The 21143-nt window shown below is 35.6% G+C and overlaps 5 protein-coding genes across 12 annotated transcripts; 2 read left to right on the forward strand and 3 right to left on the reverse strand.

Annotated features, from left to right (window-relative positions):
* Positions 1-369: 369 nt before the first annotated feature.
* On the forward strand, positions 370-2941 carry LOC125193221 (cinnamyl alcohol dehydrogenase 1-like). Its single transcript, XM_048090983.1, has 5 exons — positions 370-549; positions 690-803; positions 1450-1677; positions 1743-2182; positions 2567-2941. Exons 1-5 carry the CDS (start codon positions 461-463, stop codon positions 2767-2769), a joined length of 1074 nt encoding a protein of 357 aa, XP_047946940.1. The 5' UTR covers positions 370-460; the 3' UTR covers positions 2770-2941.
* A 584-nt stretch (positions 2942-3525) lies between these two features.
* LOC125195873 (tubulin-folding cofactor B) lies at positions 3526-9892 on the reverse strand. Of its 5 annotated transcripts, none has more exons than XM_048094141.1 (11): positions 9761-9892; positions 9173-9301; positions 8229-8380; positions 7631-7749; positions 6874-6932; positions 6469-6510; positions 5497-5630; positions 4853-4922; positions 4627-4703; positions 3950-4018; positions 3526-3817 (listed from the first exon to the last, which is right to left on the reverse strand). In XM_048094141.1, the coding sequence occupies exons 2-11, from the start codon at positions 9269-9271 to the stop codon at positions 3763-3765; spliced, it is 876 nt and encodes a 291-aa protein (XP_047950098.1). In that variant the 5' UTR covers positions 9272-9301; positions 9761-9892; the 3' UTR covers positions 3526-3762. The 5 variants fall into 5 exon arrangements, with proteins under 5 accessions (XP_047950098.1, XP_047950096.1, XP_047950097.1 ...); XM_048094139.1 differs by having other exon boundaries at positions 3526-3820; positions 9761-9891; XM_048094140.1 differs by lacking the exon at positions 9761-9892 and adding an exon at positions 9589-9702 and having other exon boundaries at positions 3526-3820.
* Positions 9893-10006: 114 nt separating this feature from the next.
* LOC125195874 (PRKR-interacting protein 1-like) lies at positions 10007-12471 on the forward strand. The gene is made up of 2 exons (XM_048094144.1): positions 10007-10451; positions 11965-12471. The coding sequence occupies exons 1-2, from the start codon at positions 10191-10193 to the stop codon at positions 12229-12231; spliced, it is 528 nt and encodes a 175-aa protein (XP_047950101.1). The 5' UTR covers positions 10007-10190; the 3' UTR covers positions 12232-12471.
* Positions 12472-12771: 300 nt separating this feature from the next.
* Positions 12772-15207, reverse strand: LOC125195775 (protein TIC 21, chloroplastic). Its single transcript, XM_048093997.1, has 4 exons — positions 14826-15207; positions 14140-14397; positions 13199-13402; positions 12772-13029 (listed from the first exon to the last, which is right to left on the reverse strand). The coding sequence occupies exons 1-4, from the start codon at positions 15099-15101 to the stop codon at positions 12916-12918; spliced, it is 852 nt and encodes a 283-aa protein (XP_047949954.1). The 5' UTR covers positions 15102-15207; the 3' UTR covers positions 12772-12915.
* Positions 15208-15366: 159 nt separating this feature from the next.
* LOC125195773 lies at positions 15367-18145 on the reverse strand. Of its 4 annotated transcripts, XM_048093996.1 has the most exons (6): positions 17856-18145; positions 17238-17291; positions 16887-16995; positions 16072-16718; positions 15914-16006; positions 15367-15617 (listed from the first exon to the last, which is right to left on the reverse strand). In XM_048093996.1, exons 1-5 carry the CDS (start codon positions 17863-17865, stop codon positions 15963-15965), a joined length of 864 nt encoding a protein of 287 aa, XP_047949953.1. In that variant the 5' UTR covers positions 17866-18145; the 3' UTR covers positions 15367-15617; positions 15914-15962. The 4 variants fall into 4 exon arrangements, with proteins under 4 accessions (XP_047949953.1, XP_047949950.1, XP_047949952.1 ...); XM_048093993.1 differs by having other exon boundaries at positions 16072-16995; XM_048093995.1 differs by lacking the exon at positions 15914-16006 and having other exon boundaries at positions 16072-16995.
* Positions 18146-21143: the final 2998 nt, after the last annotated feature.

A 21143-nucleotide genomic window follows, 5' to 3' on the forward strand; every position in this document is an offset into this window, starting at 1 on the left:
CATGTTAATAAAGATGTTTCATCTTCTGCACTCGTTTTTAAAAAGAATAATTGAAGTAATAAATGGTTAAAATGGAGAAAAAATAAATGAAGAGAGAAAAAATATAGATTAATAATCATTTTACCAAAATGAATGCAGAAAATGAAACGCATTCATTAACATCGGAGAGTAACTCTTACCCACCCTGCCATACAAAATAATCTTAAGATTAAATATATAGGGAGTACGATTTTAAAAGTAATGGTATAATCATAAATTATAAATTTCAAGTCAATATTTTAGCAAATCCCACTATTCCCACTTATTGATGACACTATTTTAATACTGTCCTAATTCTACCATTTTAGCCATTCTCGTGTCACTATATATATACGTCTCTATTTCCCACTTTCACAGGCTGACAGCATTCTTGAAAAATCTTGAAATTTTGAAGTTTTAATCGTTTAATAGTTAGAAAATCATGGGCAGTTTGGAAGTAGAAAGAAAGACAGTGGGCTGGGCTGCAAGAGACCCTTCAGGTGTTCTCGCGCCCTATACATACACTCTCAGGTATTTCAAGAATTACTTTTTATAGGGCTTTATTGATGATCAGTGCATGTTCTCTCTCCGATGCTTACTTAGTTACTTACTTTAGTTTGTTTTGTTTGAAAAGATTGGTTTTTGATGGGGAAAAAATGATGCATGTGCAGAAATACAGGGCCTGGAGATGTTTATTTGAAGGTAATGTGCTGTGGGATTTGCCACACTGATATTCACCAGACTAAGAATGACCTCGGCATGTCCAATTACCCTATGGTTCCTGGGTATATCCTCTCTCTCTCTCTCTTCTGTGTGTGTGTGTGTGTGTGACTGCGTTTTCTTTAAAGCTGAGCTTTGGTGTTCTGTTCTGATGTGTGTTTTCTTATAGTTCCTGATTTTCTACTGTGTTTTAATGGAGTGCGTATGTGTATGTGTGAAGAGGCTGCCTTAGAATATTCATTTGATTTAGGGGCAATTAATTTTGAATTGAAGATTGATGGATTCAGGTAGAAAGAATTGAGTTCCATTTCATTGTCTATCACCTTCTCTCCATTTTTTGGATGAATGAGCATTCACTAACAAATTCACACATTGGTTTGCTTATGAAGTTATGGTCTTGTCTAAATGTGCTAGAACAGGTGTAAGGGTCTAATTCACTTAAAAGGATTAAACTTCTTTCATTTTGGTAAATTTTGTGGAGTCAAATCATGTTCTTTTCTTTTTGTATCTTCTGCTGTTATTTGATGTTTGATGTTGCTAATTGTGTATTGAACATCTAAAACCTGGCTGACTCTTAATAGTTTGATAGAATACTGACCAGATTGAGTTGGCAAAGAGTATAATTTATTTTGTCCAAGAAATGTTGGTCAGCATATCATGGTTTGTTGTTGTTCCAAACTTTAAGACTACTTCTCTTTTGTTACTTCATAGGCATGAAGTGATTGGTGAGGTGGTTGAGGTAGGGTCCAATGTGACCAAATTCAGGGCTGGTGATGTGGTTGGAGTTGGCTGCATCGTCGGGTGTTGTGGCAGCTGTCGCCCATGCAAGGCAGACATTGAGCAATACTGCAACAAGAGGATTTGGACCTACAACGATGTTTACATCGACGGCAAGCCAACTCAAGGGGGTTTTGCTAGTGCTATGGTTGTTGATCAGAAGTAAGCATGGTTCCAACTAGTTTTATTGGATGATCTTGTTTGTCTCTGATTGCTTCGTTTCACAGGTTTGTGGTGAAAATCCCTGATGGAATGGCACCGGAGCAGGCTGCACCACTGCTATGTGCAGGAGTGACTGTGTACAGTCCCCTCAACCATTTTGGGCTAAAACAGAGCGGCCTAAGAGGCGGTATCTTGGGGCTTGGAGGGGTCGGACATATGGGAGTTATTATTGCCAAGGCCATGGGCCACCATGTCACGGTTATCAGCTCTTCTGAAAGAAAGAGGGAAGAGGCGTTGGATCACCTAGGTGCTGACGACTACTTGGTGAGCTCGGATGCTGCTCGGATGCAAGAAGCTGCTGACTCACTAGACTACATAATCGACACAATCCCTGTGAGCCACCCATTGGAGCCTTACCTCTCTCTACTGAAAATTGACGGCAAGCTGATCTTGATGGGAGTTATCAATACCCCTTTACAGTTTGTCAGTCCAATGATCATGCTTGGTGAGTTTCATCAACCCACTTTGTCTATTTATGCTTTTTAGTTTATACTAGAAAATGTTGGTGAAAGATTGTGTGCATCCGGATGTATGGTGCATCCATCCAATGAAGGTTTACTAATCTACGAATGGAAATAATGCATGGAGTAACCATATGAATCTTGAAATATTTACTCGAATGAGTCGATTTGTTGTTGTTGATTAAGTAATAACTTTCATGACCAGGAAGTTGGCTATCATATAAACATCCATCACCTACCTTTCTCTAATGTCATAATCAAACAAAGTTGATCTATATCTCAGATTATTTTTCAAATAAGTCTGCTACTACTTTCACATGACACACGTCTTAAGTAATGCATTGATGATATGATTCGATTCAATTTAGGGAGGAAGAGTATCGTGGGAAGCTTCGTTGGTAGCATGAAGGAGCTGGAGGAATTGCTGGAGTTCTGCAAGGATAAGAAACTTTCTTCCACAATTGAAACGGTGAAGATGGATTACATCAACACTGCCTTTGAGAGGCTTGAAAAGAAGGATGTTCGATACAGATTTGTAGTTGACGTTGCAGGAAGCACACTTGAGCAGTGAAACATATATGGCTTTGAGTTCATTTGTTGATAAGGTTGTTGTTTTCTGTCATACTATTTGGGATTTATTACAGTTTCATATTTTGTGTCTAAGATAAGAATTGGTGAGATTGTTGAAGGTGGCAATTGGCAAACAATTTATATATATACTAGTATATTGATATTTGAGAATAGTCTCTCGCTTTGACTTGATAGAATATTTACTTAGTTGGTGTCTTGGTGTGATTTTCCTGACAATTAAGAAGGTTAATATTTATGGAATACTATCTTCGTTCCCTCATAGCTGAGTCACTTCTTTTTTGCCCTCGTTTTGAAAAAATTATGAAATAGTTAAAGTAAAAAAAAAGTAAAATAATAGAGCGAATAATATTGAGAAGACTAAGACAAATGCCCATGTGTAAAGATAATAATCTTATAGCATTATCTTAACATAAAGTATTGAGACACACTTATCAAAATAATATTCATAAATTTTAATCATATTTAATTTATAAAATATAATTTTATCTAATTAATCAAACTGATTATCAATTGTTGGGCTGGGCTCATATATTGAATTTAGAATTAAGGACCCCTTCTTGTAGACCAATTAAAACATAGCTTTATCTTTTCACGTTTGTTTATATTTGGGTGTTGTGCATTTGTGTTAATAAGTAAAGGATTGTTGCGAGTCGCCTGTATTATCAATGGTTTACATTTAGAACCCAAATAAGATAGAAGTACTAATCTATTATAAGTAAATAATACTCTTATCACATGTAACAACGATATGTTGTCATTTATCTTTACACATTTCGATATTTATAGGCAAAACAACATGCAACATTTAACAGTGTTAGACGCCAACATAGCTCACGAACAAAAGCTCTGGCATACCTTTAGATTAACATGAAAAACTAGCTGCATCATTTTCTCTCTTTAGAAAATTAAGTTATAGTACTACTTAATCATATGAAAACAAAGTTGATATGATATGACACATTTGAAATCGTCTTCAAGCAACAACCCTCTCATTATCCCCACAAAACAAAAGCTGCGCTGACTCAATGCTACTAAATGAAAAAAAAAACAAGGATGGTGAATAAGAATATGCAGCAGTGGTGGATATGAATTCAAAACCGAACAAAATATTCCTACAGTGGTGGATATGAATTCAAACATCGCAAGAAACTTTGGCATACCTTTTTATAGTTTTCCTCAACTTAGATTTCATCTTCTTCGAAAGGATCTCGTTCCGGGAAGTCCCCAACCTAAACATCGCAAAATGAAAAAAAAAAAACAAGGATGGTGAATAAGAATATGCAGCAGAGGAAAACAATCAACCTCACAGGTGACTAACATTGCAAAACTTTAAGTTTCTCCAACTCTTGAACTAAAGACTTTAATTACTAGACTTTTATATAATTGCTTTCTATTTTATGCTTTATTACATATTTTTAGAGTTTTTAATGTTATATTTTTATTATTTTCTAATTTTTTGAATTACATATGAATATATAAATAGGTTTGTGTTAAAATGACAACCCTTTTAAAGTGGCACCGTGACACCACTTATACAGCAATATATAAACGCTACACAGCAATATTACAAACACTACACGGCAATCTATAGATTGTTGTATAGTGTGTCGGATATTGCTGGACAAGAAAATTTGTTGTATAAAGAGCAACAAATTGCTGGCCATCTTTTTCAGATTTTTTTTTTTACCACGTGGCAGCTTATTATTCGTCCACGTGTACAAATGATTGGCTAGGAATGGTGGTATGGTGTTATTTTAAGGGGTGGTGGCACCCTAACATGCCCCTAAATAAATATTATTTTATATATTTAATTAATGACCGCCATATCCCGCCATACCGATACGCTGTGGCATTTTTCGGGCGAACCGCCATGGACCGCCATTCTGCTTTGACAACATTGTCTCCAAGACCTCTCTACATAACCCATGACAAATTATACCCAACTCAAATGATTTTATTTAACACAATCACAACCCCCTTGAGCTATAATTACAAAGAAGCAGTTATTTACCGTAATAAGAATGCAAGGAAACCAAATTTAGTAGTAGTAGTTAAGAACAAACCTGTACTTTATCTGGTCTGACCATTCCCCCACAAAGAGGAGGGCATTCAAAATAGCGCTTTCCTTTCACCCTGCAAACAAAAAAAATGGACATGTTTAAATGTGCAAAACATCCTCAAGCTATACCAGAGCTTCCCAATAACCACCTAATACACATCGGCAAAACTTATTAAGAAATCACTACACCCAGAATTACACCTATTCATTGTCAGAAAACACCACTTCCATGTCATACCCAAAACCTGACCCATGAATAAAACTCAATCACATGCATGGTCACTGAATGAAATAAACTTCTGATTTGCAAGAGTCTTGTAACAGAATGTTATGTATTTTATGATATTATCAACCTCATCTAAATCCATAGGATCTTGTCAACGACTCAAACATAAAATATAACTCCGGATATGAAGAACGTCCGAAACAAAGCACAATATAATAAACAACTCAAATTCCAAAGCTTACTTTCAAGACAAGCACAATGATGTTGTGAAAATCATAGCTACGATTAATTCCGTGACAGGCTTTTCTTTCTAAATATATTTTACCCACTATAAATCTCAGTCCATCAAGTGTTTACTGCTTCATTAATAAAATATCATAGATGCTATTGTAGAAAATCACACGAAGTTGAGAATCACGCACATGCCATCGTGTTTCCCCAGAGGTTCATCATACTGGATCCCAACCCAAAAACCAGGTGCAAGTGTTTCTGCCTGACCCACAAATTTGACAATGCCTCGTTTCTCCCCTACTTCAACTTGGCATCTATCTCCCACCTACTTTGTTTGATGGAAAAAAAAGGAAGAATAGACCAAAAGAGTTAGCATCGTGCAGCTTGTGGTCATCTAATATTCTCATCGGAATCCAGAAAAATACGCTGTGTGTAATTGACAAGGGCACATTTAAAAATAAAAAATTTGGATAATAACTTATAATAGAAGTGTCAAAATTATCTGAAGAGTGAGAAGAAGAAAAAGTTTATGTGTATTAAATAAGATAGAAGGTTGATCTATTGGATTCATAATTTGGATTAAACCATAAGAAAGCATGCCACACATCATTCTCTTAGGTGTCGTTCAGTTGCTATGACTCATAATCATATGATTATTAATCTAGGATTAAGTTGAGATTTTTTTAGTTGGAGGGGGTCACTATGACTCATTATCATATGATTATCCACATGGGATTAAGTAGTGATGTTCAATCTCATGAACCAAACATAAGCAAGACATTTATGCATGTGTTTTGGAAAAATGATAAATAGTTAAAGTGGAGAGAAAGTAAAGTAAGAAAGAGAATAATTGTATCTTTCTTACTTTACTTTCTCTCCACTTTAACTATTTATTACTATCATTTTTCCAAAACACGTGCAAAAATGAAACGCTTCGCTTAGGCTAGGACGGAAGGAGTACTAAAAAAGAATTGGATCCAAGTTCAGTTCAGCCTTTGAAGAAGTTTCGTCCAGATATAGCCCACATTAGGCTTATGTTAACAAGAAAAGTATGACAACTGCCCACAGGTGACTTGCAATTAGATATTCCATATGCAAGTTTTTACAAGATTACAACTATTGTGACACAAAGAAGGTATGAAGAGTCAAGGTGCAAAGCAAACCTTTATGTTTGCACATAGGTCCTCCATGTAGTTGTCTGAAATCTGTAAACAATAAATGAAACTAGAATTAAGAACAAGAAAATAATACAGAGTGCAAAGAGATAAGAGCTACTGTTTAGCCATAATATTTTACAAGATAAGAAGTGTTGTAAGTAGTAATAGTGAATATAAAAGTTATGTAGTCTTATACAGAAGAGTCTGTCTCATAAGTTTTTATGAAGGTCAAAATTCATAAAATAATCTATAAAGCCAACTCAATCATGATCATTAAAGAGCAATATTATACTAGTAATTTATTTGTCATGAAGGAAAATGACCCTAAACCAATTAGAGGAATACCGTGCGCAAAGAATCTCGACAAGTAAGCGTAAAGTGCAAGTAGATAGAATAATACACAGAACATACTTTAGACTCCAGATTTGAATGTTGAACTCCCATTCTTTCCTTGAACTTTTTGTAAGTGCCTGAAATAAATAATAGTTCAATTCTCTCTGACCCCACAACATTAAGATATAGTATTAATTAAAACTGTGATATCCATAACATGGAACTTAAAATTGAATGCAGAAAATTGTTATATTGCACAAAATGTGAAATAAAATTTGACAAATTAAGATTAGAGAAGAAGCTGCACAATTTGAGTGGGTGTCAATGTCAGCAACAAGGAATAATAAAGATGGGGGTGCGGTTATGTTGGAGTGGAGCGGATGAGACTGTTACACGAAGTGGAGGATCCTGCATGCTATCCATCCTTAGTTCCCTTTATGATTTCCTTTATGATTGTATGCAATACTATCAATTATCATATAATGGTCCTTTGCGGTTTGACAGTTGAGAAGAGTATTGAGCTTTGAATCATGTGCATTCTGGCCTAGTGGCCCAGGCCTTCATCGTACCATTTATTTATCCAACTACATATCCATTTTCGTTTAAAAAAGTGTCTGACATATACATACGATCCTTCTTCGCTTCATTTCTCTAACAAAATTTTACCCATTTCACAGCTTGTCGTGTTGCCCTGATGACTAACGTCTTCTCCATTGGAGTAAGTCATTTTCAAAAATAGTTTGGACATTCATGAGAAGACAAACAAGTCACCTCCGAGCTAAAAATATTACATTATGGAGGAGAGATTGAAACAATGACAAGGCATATGGCATACCATCAAGTTTGTTATATGCTTCATCAGAAATTTTGTATTTCTCCACAAGGGAAGTATCTTCCAGCCAACCACCAGACGTAACTGATGAAGGATCAAGATCAATGACATGAAGCCGGAAACTAAGAAAGCAAATAATCCAGTATCAGAATGAGTGTGGTACCCAAAATAAATATCTAATGGAAATAAAGTTTACAGTCATTGAAAATTAATACGAAAAGAATAACGAAGCCAACAAGGATACTGAACAAGGAATTTAAGCTATAAAACCTTAGATACAGCAGATTTTGAGTAGGTTGCGAAGTATGATAAACATAGGGGTTCATTTGGTGCAAAATTCTGTTAACAATTTAATCAACTTATTTACAACTACAATTCAAAGCTTATTAATCTTGTTTTCCTTATGTCATTATTTCTTTACAGTGACCATAGGTCGGTGAACTATCAAAACGACACATATAAGCAAATATTCCAAATAATATACCAATACTAAGAGTTCCAACAATAAAAAAACAAATTGATTAAAAATGTAAAAACAACCACCAGAATTGTCTAGAAACCTTAAACAAATGAAGAATACTAAATAGAATATCTAAATTACCCATCTTGTGGAGAATAGAAACCAAGGGGTCTCGTGTTATCAGCTAGATCTGAAACTTTAGCACCTGTATCATCATAAAGCTCGAGGCACATTGACTCAACAGAAGTGCCGCACTTTTTCCATAGTTTATCTTTTACAGCTTCTACAGTCATCTGATAAAAAAGATGAAAAGAATTATGCAACAAGCACTTATGAATAAGCTATTTGGTTATCAAGTTTCTTGATTTCTTGATTAGGACACTGGTGCATTATGCATACAATTTCAGGCATGATTTTGATTAAAGTTCACTTAATATTTCGTAAATATAGCTTCCATGAAAACTTCTACAGCATGTAGAATAAATCTCAAGTCCCAGCACTAGTATCAAATAGATTAAGCAATCAGGGATCACTTCCTTGTGCCAATTCCAGACATTCCCATATCTAAACCCCCCTCAATATGCAGAGCAGGGAAGATACTAATACTGATTATTTAGTAGTCCCCCCGTCCGCGGATAGGAGTCCCGTTTTTCATTTTGGTCCGTCCGCGAATAAAAGTCCCGGTTCATTATAACTATAAATGGTAAGAAGCCCCACATTCCACTAACTCATTCCACTCACATATCATTTTAGACTAATATATACAAGTGGGACCCTATTCCACTAACTTTCTTCCACCCATTTTTCTTAACATTTCTTAAAACTAGCGCCAGAAAGAAATGGGACTCCTAATGGTGGACGGATGGAGTATCTAGCAGTCAGGTTTTGAACATATTCCGGGATATCTAAATACAGAGAACTATCCTCCAAACTCTCATTATCAGTACATAAGGTTATCATTTATCAATAATACAATTCATTCAAAGTATTGTTGATTAGTGCAAATCACAAGTTTGCCACATAAATAAATGAAAAATCAAACATCAGCCAGATATAAACAAAAAATGGTGGTACGATTCGCATACCTGTAAAGAGAATCGAACATCAGAAGCAAAACTCTTGATGTTGGAGTGGGTGACGCGTAAAAGAACCGACTCATCTCCTTGAACTTGTAACTTATCCATATTCTTCAGCGCTCACTTAGCTTATCGGCCCTGCTTGACAAGCAAAACAACAGAATCCTTGATGTAGAGGTAGCAAATAGAGTCGGACTGGCTTAGCACATTGGGACTTTGAACGAAAATTGCCCTAAATCTTAGTAGCTAATTCAAACTAAGATGAGCATTCACAAACAACATTATATATCCATCAGTACACTACTGATAACAGAATGCCTGTTTCTCCACTACTGCTAAGCCTTATAAGCAAATTGTTCAAGTTTCATACACAACACTGAATTGCAGAAACTGCAATAAGATTAAGAAGAAGATTCGGACAACACCTAGTTCAGCTGTTCAGGAGTAAGTGGAAAACACGCATTCGGCAAAAAAATCGAATTAAGGATTGATATTCACTTGCTCTTCTCTCACATCAGTTTCAACTGATCCACCGGAAAAGAAATGCGGTTGTTCTCAAAAACTGAAAACAGAAGATCAACAGATTCAAAATCAGACCTGCAGCGATTGAAGCAAGCGCCTACTCTTATGAGAGGAGAAGAACGATGCCTGGTTCTCAGAATTGTAGATCGTCACGAGGTTTCCAAATATTTATGTGTTTCCCTTTTATTCTCTTCTTAACCTTTTCGTTTTCGTAATATTTAAAAAATTATATTTTAAATATTCTCTTTTTTTATAATGAATAGAAATTTTATTTGCATCGAGAGTAAAATGAAAATTTAAAATACAATGCGTCTGTGCACTGTGCAGCCTCAATAAATTGAAATGCTCCAGCTTCCCATAATTCTAGGTTAGATTCGATCAATTTCAGCAGCTCCTGTACCAATCCATTGATTTAATTTGAAACCACAAATCTCGCCGTCGAATTACTACAAAAACCCGAAATTCCAAACCCTAGGGTTGAGGGGTTTTGCAGAAAAAATCGCAAATGACATCGTCGGGAAGGCCGACTTCCGCCGCCGCCGGTGATTTGCAGATGGTTGTGGCGGCGGACAGAGCACCTGCCGCTCTGCCACCACGTCCTCCGTCATCTTCGTCCTCAGCTCTGGTAGAATATACGCCGCCTGCAGCCAACCCCGAGGATGAGGACCTTGAAGTTAAGCTCCGGCGCATTATTGAATGCGTTCCTGTTCGTGTCAGCAACACCTCCGGCAGTTCAGCCGGTTCAGGTTCTGGTGATTTCCATCAGGTATTGCTTGCTTCTTGTTTCAATGAAATGTTTGCAAACTGAATTGTTGTAAACGTTGATTGATGTGCGTCACTTGGAGAATGTTCTTAGTTTTTACCATCTATTAGACTTAGAAAAGTTTGAATTTTTTAAAATAAACTCGTATGGATGAATCTCTGTGCCAACTACCAAACACTAGTCAGAATGTTTCTTTCTTCAATTTAGGACTGGACATGTTGAAAATGATTCGTGGAAGTTATGTGCTGTGATAATTCTTGTCGATCTTTTTTATGTATTACTTGGCGGTATGAGTAGGGTCTGAGGGGGTGACTTACTTAGGCATGAGATGAGATGATAAATATTTGGGGGTTTTGTTTGCCACATTTGGAAGTATATCGCCGTGGCGTAGTTTAAGTTTATTAAGGAAAGTCTTGTGGCATACTTATAAAAGCATGTGTCTCTCTGTCTTGACTAAGAATCTGGCCTATACATGAATAATTGGTTATTGACTTGGTAGTTCGGTACCTCAGGTGTCAGACCTGTTCATTTTACTTGATTCTGGTTTTAACATTGGTTGGGAACAGTAACTGAGAGAGCTTTTGAAGACCCTTCAGAATGTAACATTACATGATTTATTTACTAGCACTAATATTCATTAGTTTTAGCATTTAAATCAGCCATTAGTTTGATATACACTTGACCACAGAGTTTATATTAGTAGTACTGCTTAGTAGCAACCCAAATCAGGAATTTTATTCTACCATTGTGTTGATACGTCATGAAACAAGTCCAGATTAAATATGTAGCGATACAAGACTATTTATCATTTGGTTCTTAATGAAATTGACAAATAAAAACTGGGTAGAAAGATAAAGTATTGACAGCAGGAGATGAAGTTACAGGAAACATGGCGTGTTTTTTTACTTATACCATAAGGGTGAGGGATCCACTGTAGAAGAGTGAAAGTTACTTTATGATGTGTGACTTTGTGTTTTGTTCAATTCAATAAGCTTACTTCTGAAGTTCTGGTTGTTAATTAATAATATGGGTTGTGTTCGTATTTGGGAAATAAAAATCCACTATCATGAAGATATTACATGTTCTATATGTTTTTTTTAAACTCTACCGACATGTTCGTCCAACTTCATGCTGAGATTAGTATTCATCTGTTATCCCTTATGCTTTTGCATTTATTAATCTCAAGCTGCATAGCATGGATTAATCTCATTCGCATTGATTTATCTGCTTCATTTTTGTATATCACGTAACCTTCTAATATGAGTTGGTGTAAGAATCACTGTTTTTCCAATTGCATATTATATACCTCTTTCATTGTCAGGCTAGCAAGCATCCATTTGGCCCATTCATTTGTTAGGTTTTGAGTTTGTGTCTTTGGCTCCTCAGAACCAATCCTTTCTCGAGTCTCTTGATAATAGTTCATGAAGACTTTTCCATTTACATGATAATGTGGCTGGCTTCACTTCCTTTGTATGGAAGTTTTACTAACTTTTCATGGGGTTATTAATGGTGACAGTATCGTCAAATGAGACGGAAAGAACAAGATCGGCTTGCAAGAATGGATGCAGACTTCCAGAAAAGGAAACAGATAACCGAATTCGCCCAGAGGAGGGAGGAAAGATTAAAAGCTGCTGAGGAGCGTACAGCCAAAAAACGCTTGAAACGTCTGAAGAAAAAGCTGAAGAAGAAAGACAAAAAGTGCAAAACGGATGCTGGTGGTGACGAGCATCAGAAGGAACAATCTTCAGATGAAGGTGGAGACTCAGACAACAAGGAAGCTTAAGAGGCGATTGAACTGCTGTCTTGTTCTCGTATTCTCAATCTCTGGTTTATGCATGATGGCATAATTGGCATTAAAGTGTTAGATACAGAAGCTGGACATAGTGAAGATCGACCAAACGTTCAAAATTTACTTTCTAGTTGACTAAACTTGAATCTGTTTAAACTTGAATGAGGAAAATCAACTTGTATGTGGTTTAGGTCATTATCATTGCAATCAAATGGGATAATGGCTATTCTTTTAGTTTGACTGACTTGTGATCAGCTCCACTTTGTAGTGAGTTACTGGATACTACACTTGAGATATTTTGCAGCAGGGAGCTCAAGACCTCGCGACGTCTCTCTGTCTCTCCTAAGTAAGACTGATAAGAGAATTGCAAAAAACGATTTAAATTTGGTACCACTCAATGAATTAATAGTTTTTCTCCTTTTTCCATAGTTTGCTGGGTTTTATAAAATGTTGATTGACCAAACATCAATTATGATTAGTTGACTCGGTTAATAATTGCAATACTCCAAGTGCGGATGACTTTATTTTTGAAACTCCGCAACAAAAAACATAAATTGCATTCAAAGAGTCCGCAAATACACGAATATAGTCAATAACAATCTCTTTTCTAAGTTCAAGCAACCAATTGATTGCAGGAAGCCCGTTTCATGTGCTTTATCACCCAACAGTTGATCCAAGTTAGGCAATCTTTGGGATGAGAACAGTTTCTGAAGATGGCAAGGTGACGGAGCGCAATAGCTCCAGCGAGCATACTAGTCCGATAAAATGTGACATAATGGTGTTTGCAGATGCCTACAAATAGAGCACAAAACATGGTTATATAACTGGAAAGAAGCTACTACGATTGAGAACTTTCACCCTGATTAAAATGCTAACACTATCCAAATGAAGAACACCAAGTAGAGAAGAGGGGCAAATATGTAGTGGTAAATGAGAATATGGAGTTAGTTACAAAGGATACCTGCACCAAGAACACATCCAAGGCAAGAACCGGGCTGTTCCCAGGGGCAATGCCCTGATAATAAGGAGTAGCTGAAGTGGTAAGAGCTTTAGCCACCAACAGGCCTACTGTCGCTTGCATGCCAAGTATAGCAGCACCTATGCCCAAGACATTTATGCCTATGCCGTTTTGCAGACTTCTCACAACATCAGCACGAGGAGGCGCCTGAAAGCAAATGACATGTGTCAAACCATCATAACAATACAGAACTTGCAATCAAGATACAGTGCTTGTACAAATGTAATGAGATATTGCCTCAACTACACACTTATTATATCAGTACATGACGACTTAAATGGGCAAGTACTAGGTGTGTTTTAGTGATTGAATTTTCAGTTAGCAATCAAACACAATTAACAGAATTCCCAGAATACACGTAAATTACTTAGCTCTGCCTCAATTTATGCTCCGTATTAGTGGGCGTGGTGAAATTACTCCAAGGACATGAAAACACTCACCAACATCCACTACTTACAAAAAAAAAGGGATTCGCCTTGTTAGAAAGTCTGGTTGTGTAAGTATGTCTTATATAAGCAACTTCTGCCCCTAGGGTCCTATTCTTGGTCTATATCTGGCCTGTATACCTCACAATGGAGTATCTATGTGTTTGACAGAGAGATTTTACAATAAAGGAACTTCTGATTCTCAAGTCTCTACCCTTACTCAGCCCGAGAGGTTTTACAGTAAATAATCATTTTTCTTAGAATTATCTGCCCTATTTACCATATACCACATCTTCCAAACCAACAGAGTCAAGATAGTGGTGGTTCCACCATTTATTGCAGATTAAGACTTAATACGAAAGCAGTTATCTGAATACATAAAAAACTTGGTGCTAACAAAAACACATTAAGAAAAACATTTTAGTGCTACAAATACACTAAACATTTGTTAATCATTACCTTTGAAGGATCAGTGGCTGTCTTCCGAAGTCTATCAGATAATCGAATATACCCAAATGACCAAAACACAGAAATGAAGGCAGCAGCAATACCACCAGCAGTTGCATAAAAGGTAGGAGGTGATGTGATTTTCCCAGTAATGACAACAGAAAATGAAAGGATAACAGCTGCCACAACTGTGCAAACCAGTTGCCCCCAAAATCCAAAGCTTCCCAATCTCTTGAAGTACCTTGAAGTTTTCTCTAATCTCTTCGAAACCTGAAAACAGGCATTTCAAAAATAGAAGCTCAGGCGGGAATATCAAAGGTTCAGGTTTAATCCAATGACACCAAATCACTCCACGGGAACCAATTTCTGATCTGCATTACTTAGTGGAATGTTTTCTATTTCAGGGAATTGTTATGCTAAATGTTTTCATTTTTGAATTAAGAAACGTGCAATGTTCTTAAAAGAACATTAAATAATGAACTAATTCAGCCCAAATAAAAATAAGATGAAATTCTAGGTTGCGATTGTCAAATAGCAATAAGTACAAGTGTGCGACTGAAAGGGGAAAACCCCTAAACCCTAGATTCAGATCATATCACTCGAAACTGGAAACTGGAAACTGGAAACTCTCAACCCGGAAATTCCATAGTCGCACAACTCCAATCCACATTAACACATAGAAACGGAAAGAGAGAGACCTGAGCGAGTTTGGCTTTTTCAGATTCATCACTTGGAGAAGTATAGGCAGCAGCAGTGGGAGTGGGAGCGGAAGCTAGGGTTTTGGCACTGTGATTATTGAGAATTATGTAAGGTGGGGATAAACTCTGGAGAAACTTCAACGAAGAAAGAGATGATTGAGGAAAGGGGGAGGTGTTGAATCGGAGAAAATGACGGGAGACATTACATGTCACCGCCGCCTTGAAGGGCGGAGGTGCGAGGCCGGAGCGAGCTGCCGGCAGAAGAAGAGTTTGCATAGCTTATCTATGAGGTACTATACTACTAAAGCTCCCGGAATGCCAAGCTTATAGTTTTCGCCTCTTTGGGCAACATAAATTTAGAAAAGGATCCCGTGAATTTCAATTAACTTTTTCATATTTTTAAATTCGTCGTTCTCGCCCTCGGCGTGCTTAAATAAAACCAATGTAGTGTATAAATATAATTTATAATAATATTTGAAATTTGATAAATTAGATGTTTCATCACTGTTTCATATGTATAGATATAAAATGTTCATCAATATTTTAAATGATAAAAAAATATATTCAAGTCAGTCCAATTTCTTAGTATTCATTTCACCATTTTACACGCTAATATCGCGAATTCCTTTTGACATGATGTATCCCAAATTTAAGTATTGCGTGCAAAACTAATGTAATACTACTCCTTAAGAGGCAGTCGTTGGCGCATTGAGCTCAAGAATCTATCAGTGCACTGCAAACGCAGCCAATCTTAATCTGCTCTAATTCCAAGTTAAGAGTATTCTGCAGCCACTGTAAAACAAAATTACACCTGGTCAATATAAAAAATTATAATGAAAAATTGCAGAAACACGATTTGATGATATTCATAACTTAACTCAAAAAGAGTTGCTACTACTTAATTTTTCAACCATATTGCTAAGAAAGAAAACAAAAATTATTTGGCTTTTCATTAGCATTATGAGTACATTGATTTTACTACACGCCAACACAACCTCAAAATTGTTGTAAGAAATAATATTGAAATAAATAAACTACTCCAACTGTACAATATAAATAAGGAAATTAAGGAAAAACTCAGATCTTACATTGTTTAACTTTCCTGTTGTTTCAGTTCATATGAGAGCATCACTAAATTTAGGATGGGCGTGACACATCAGTCGAAATCCACCAACTGATTACTTCACATCAAACTAGATACAGTTAGCAGCTTCGTGCCTTTGTTATGGAAAACGAACAAACTCACCACAATTTTGTTTTCCTTTCAACTTCTCCCACCACAAGAGCTCGGAGTTGTCGACAATGAGTTTGCTCTCATACACAATGCGACGATGTAATTCATGCTTAGGGGATGGTCTCAATGACCTTAGTTCAATCAGTGGATTTGTGATCACTGTTCTACTGCAAATCTCTTGTGCTGGTTGGACATGCTTCCACCAGAAATCAGACAGTGCTATCTTCATAGTGTCCCAATATTCCAAATTGCGGTGTATCCTAAGCAAACTGCTGCCATTGACTGTCCAGACATACATGTCCATCCAATCTCGATCCAATATCTCCATCAAGCCTTGAGCTTGGGGGATATAATGCAGTGGCACTCGTTTCCATGGCTCTGCTTTGCTCATGTCACCACCGAAGAATGGGCATTTAATTTCAAGAACCCCATGGCTGGGCAATTCATATATGTAACTGTCAATAGCTCCATCGGGTGAAGCAGCAAGCCAATTATCGGCAGGGTTCTTCTCTCCATACACTTGGAATTCAGGATACAATACTGTATTTCCAGTTAACAGCTTATATTGTTCAAGCGCCACCTCTTCCTTAATGTTGCTCCAACAAGTTGCTAAATTACCTGAGAATGGCTCGATTGTTCCAAGTTTCTCTAGCCATAATCTAGCCCGTCCACGAGGCCAGAAACCAATTGCCAAAGCAAAAGTACTTGCTGTTAGTTTATTCTTTCTCAAGTGTTGCCAATTCTTGAACCAATGCTGAAGTCCTTTAGATTGAAGAACATCATGAGTGTTACTAGAAAAACTTTCAAGACTCGAATTACCACTGTACCTCCTCAAGTTTCCGTGGAAAAATGAAACTGGAACCTTCTCAAAGTTGCATATATCCTTGTTAAATTCAGAATATCCAACAGAAGAAATACATTTTCTCAAATTATTCACTGCACAAAATAAATTTGAAGATATTAGTATCCATCACTCCACCGAATAACCTATATTTAACGCATCTCCCAAATCACAAAGATGCATAGAAAATGATTAAAATGAAAGATTCCACTAAACGTAAATAAAGAAAACGAACATCCATATCTATGATTAGAGTGTATATCCAAGAAAAATATTCGTCAGTGCAGCATAGACCTGGGATAAGCAATAAAAACCATGAGAGTGCATGAAACCTTACTCAAACGTGCACCACCATCAGAGCAAGTAGCTTTGCTATCTTGGCGACCACTAACTGAAAAACAAGGCGTAGAATAGTACTTGCTCAGTTCATTAATGAGACCACATCGAAGAACAAAATACTGTAAAGTTTGAGTATCTAGTTAGTGCAAATATAAGCTCATTGATTTCAATTTTATCTCAATATAGTCAGTGAAATATGAAAACATGTCAAGCCCCAAAAAATAATACTCCTACTCCATATCATCATGACTTATGCATAGTCAAGGTAATAACTCGAATACGTAATTCATCAAACAGTTGTCTTGCATAGCTGCTTAAACTAATCTACATCCGTATCCAAGATTCCAAATATGAAAAAAAATGTTCGTAATGCCAAAAAGAATGCTCATCATGCAAACCACTTGAAAATCTAAATTCCGAGACATGTAATCTGAGGATAAAATAAGTAAAAATCAAGCAAGCACAAACGAAAAATTAACATGCTCGGCATTGCAATTATGAGAGAGAATAAAATCAAAATTAATTTTAACAAATTACACATAATAAGCAGGTATATTGAGGCAGTCGGAGAGCAGGGTTTAGGAAGGGTTTAACAGTATAAGAGTGAGAAACCGACCAATTCGCATGTAGCGTCATGTATCTAATACAGAGAGCTGCGCAGAAATTAGGCTTGAGGCGCAGCGGCCGCCTCCGGTGACTGGTGGTCCGTGGCGGCGGAAGACAGCGGCAGCTGCTCCTGCTTAAGTCGGCGCTGCTACTCCTTCGAGCTGCTTCCAGTGGAGGCGGGAGGTAGAAGGTCTATAAAAAAGGAGACGCAGCAACGGCGGCGTTAAACTCCGGCAAATGCGAAGAAATGGGAGGAGATGCGATGTTTGATGGTTTACTCTTTGCTTGAGGGGTAGGAAAGAGAAGGGAAGAAAAAGATTTGGGCTTTGCGTTTGGGCTTAGATATCCTATTTATTTAAGGGCTTAACTCCCTTAGTCTAAGTGGCTGAAAAATGAGGATGAATTGGTATAATAAGAATATTTTTAAATTATGTTTATGAAAATATATTTTTACTTAATGGAGTATTACTTGTTTGAAAGTTACTTATTAGTTATTATCTCATTTTAAAAAATTTATTTTAACACTTAAAACTAAACGCTTAAACTTCTAGATGTACAAATTAAAGAATGAAAATTATCTACGAATGATGTGTTACTTCATATTCTTACACACATGCTTATTTTTTTTATCAATAAAGGAATTATCACAGAAAATACATTATTTAAAAAAATCCTTAAACAATCCCAACACCAATTGGCTTGGTTAAGAGTTTGTAGTCATAAAAAATTAGTAGTATTCCTTAAATGATCCTGTAACCGAGTATCTTGCCAAGGAATATGGTTGTCTTTAAATCCTAGCGGTAGATTCAATTGAAATAATTAGATATTTTAACGATTTCAAAAAACATTTCGTTTTCCTTTATTTTTTATTGTGTTAGGTCTGTACATGTAAAAATCAAGATCATTTTTAACTTTTTTTTTACTTAAATAATGATGATATCGGTAATGGCAAGAAGGTAAATCAGTATCCCTCTATTCCAGGATGATCCATTTTCTTTTTTTAGTTTGTTCAAATTAAAAAGATACATTTTTATTTTTAAAAATAATAATTTAACTTTCTTTTCTAATTAATACATCAAACACTCAATTACAAGTTTAATAAACATGAAAATCAGTTACTTCATCTGTCCTACCATAAGCAAGACACTTCTTTTGAGCATGAGATCTAAGAAATTGATATTTAAACAGTTAAATGAAAAAAAATAAAAAATAAAGTATGAGAGTTAAAAAAATAGAGGATTGAATAAAGAATAAAGTAGGTAGGTGAATAAGTAAGAGAAATAAAAGATACTCCCTCCATCCTATAAAAATAAACTAATTGGGGATTACATGAGTTAAGATATTTAATTGGTAAAATAAGAAAGAATGCGAAAAAGGTAGTGGAAATAATATAGTAGATGGTGGGACCATAATGATAAAGCAAAAGAGAATGATAAAAAAATTTAAAAAATTGATATATGGATATTGACTATTTGAATGGGACGGACGAAAAAGGAAATTCAGTTTATTTCTATGGGATGGAAAGAGTATTATTCCTAATTTTTGCTAAAATGGAAAATGACTCACTTATAGTGGGATATCTTAAAAAGAAAAGTGAGTCGCTTATAAATTATGACTGGACGGAAGGAGTACGATTTTTTATACATTATAAAATATTTCTTTAAGTTAAAAAATAATTAGTCATAAAATAGTATTTCCTCCGTCCACAAAAAATAGATCACTTTGTGTATGGCACGAGTTTTAATGTAGAATTGGTAAAATAAGAGAGAATAGGAGAAAAAGTAGGTAAAGTAAGAGAGATAGAGAGAAAAAGTGAGTAAAGTATGAGAGAGGGAAGAAAAAGTGGAAAAAGTATGAGAGATAAACTTTCCATTTTAAGAAAGTGATCAATTTTTTTGAACGTTCCAGAATGGCAAAAGTGATCTATTTTTTGTGGACGGATGGAATATGATGTTTTCTACTATACTAAATTATCATAGTTTGACCGTAGCAACTAACAACCTAACAGACACTAATCATTTTCTTGATTGATAGTAATTTATACTACACCCACTGAAAAACTGATAACAACTCCTTAAAATATGATAGTATTGTCAAATTTTTAAAAAAATTTATTAACCGAAACCACTAATTTTTTTTGAAATAATAATCTCCCACCTGCAACTGCTTATGATACGAAGTTGAAAGTTGAATTTGTGTTGAAATTGGTGCTAACGGACAGATTGTGTTTGATTGGAGTACTATTAAATTATCATACCATATGCAAATCAATTTCATTTTTTATTTATTTTTCCTTGAATATGCATATAACTATATAAGTATTGTATTCTTACACCAACTCGAGACTTGATTCAGAAAATGTTTTATCTTATATATGCAACTGATTTGAAAATAGCTTATTTCTGCAAAGCATATACTTAGGCGTCGGGATAATATACTTTTATTATTTCAAAAATATTTATCAATCATGAGATTAATGATTAAATTGCCATAGTCATTGCTTAATCTATTAGCCTCTGATAATATTGCCGCAATGCAACAGATAGAATTTATCCTTTTGCTTACCCAGAGAACCAATAGCATGCTTCCTTTTTTGGTTGGGCGCTTATTTCCGCAAGTTTGACTGAAAGTTGGCGGACGCAGGATTTTTTTCTTGGGGTGTCCAATCTCCTATTAACACGTAGGGTATTTTTTTATGTCAATGTAACCGAAAGTTGTGACATTATTAAGATACAAGGGAGGTAAGTAATGAGATAATTAAGTTGAATAATGATGTATATATAAGCTGAATTTTTTTTGCATAATAGTAGTAGTAGAAAAATAAAAAATCATCACAGAAAATAGCTAAAAGAAATTTGAAATTGTCAATTATTCCAATAAAAGAATTTTTTGTGGGCAATGGCAGTAAGAAATATAAAAAATATCGTAAAAATACTAGTAAAAATACATTTTAAAATATTTAAATGCCAACCAAGCTTGAAGAGAACCGCACCCTGGTTTTTATGATACTAGACTTGAATGCTTACCAATTGTGCTAGCAAGTGAATAATACATAAACATTATGCATTAGTAAAATATATATTATTGAAATTGTTGGGAGTTCCATGGGTCCCCCAAACCCCTTCTTATGTCCGCCACTGCTTACCAAAAATATAAATAACGTCACAATTACATCCAAAATAATCCATTCAACTTCTATATAAATTAAATTCAATAATATTTCTAAACCATAGATGTGGAAAATGTGACGAATTTTCTACAAGTCAGATAAACTCAATATTAACAATAGGCAATAGTA

Source organism: Salvia hispanica, chromosome 6 (genome assembly GCF_023119035.1).
Source record: "Salvia hispanica cultivar TCC Black 2014 chromosome 6, UniMelb_Shisp_WGS_1.0, whole genome shotgun sequence".
Taxonomy (NCBI): domain Eukaryota; kingdom Viridiplantae; phylum Streptophyta; class Magnoliopsida; order Lamiales; family Lamiaceae; genus Salvia; species Salvia hispanica.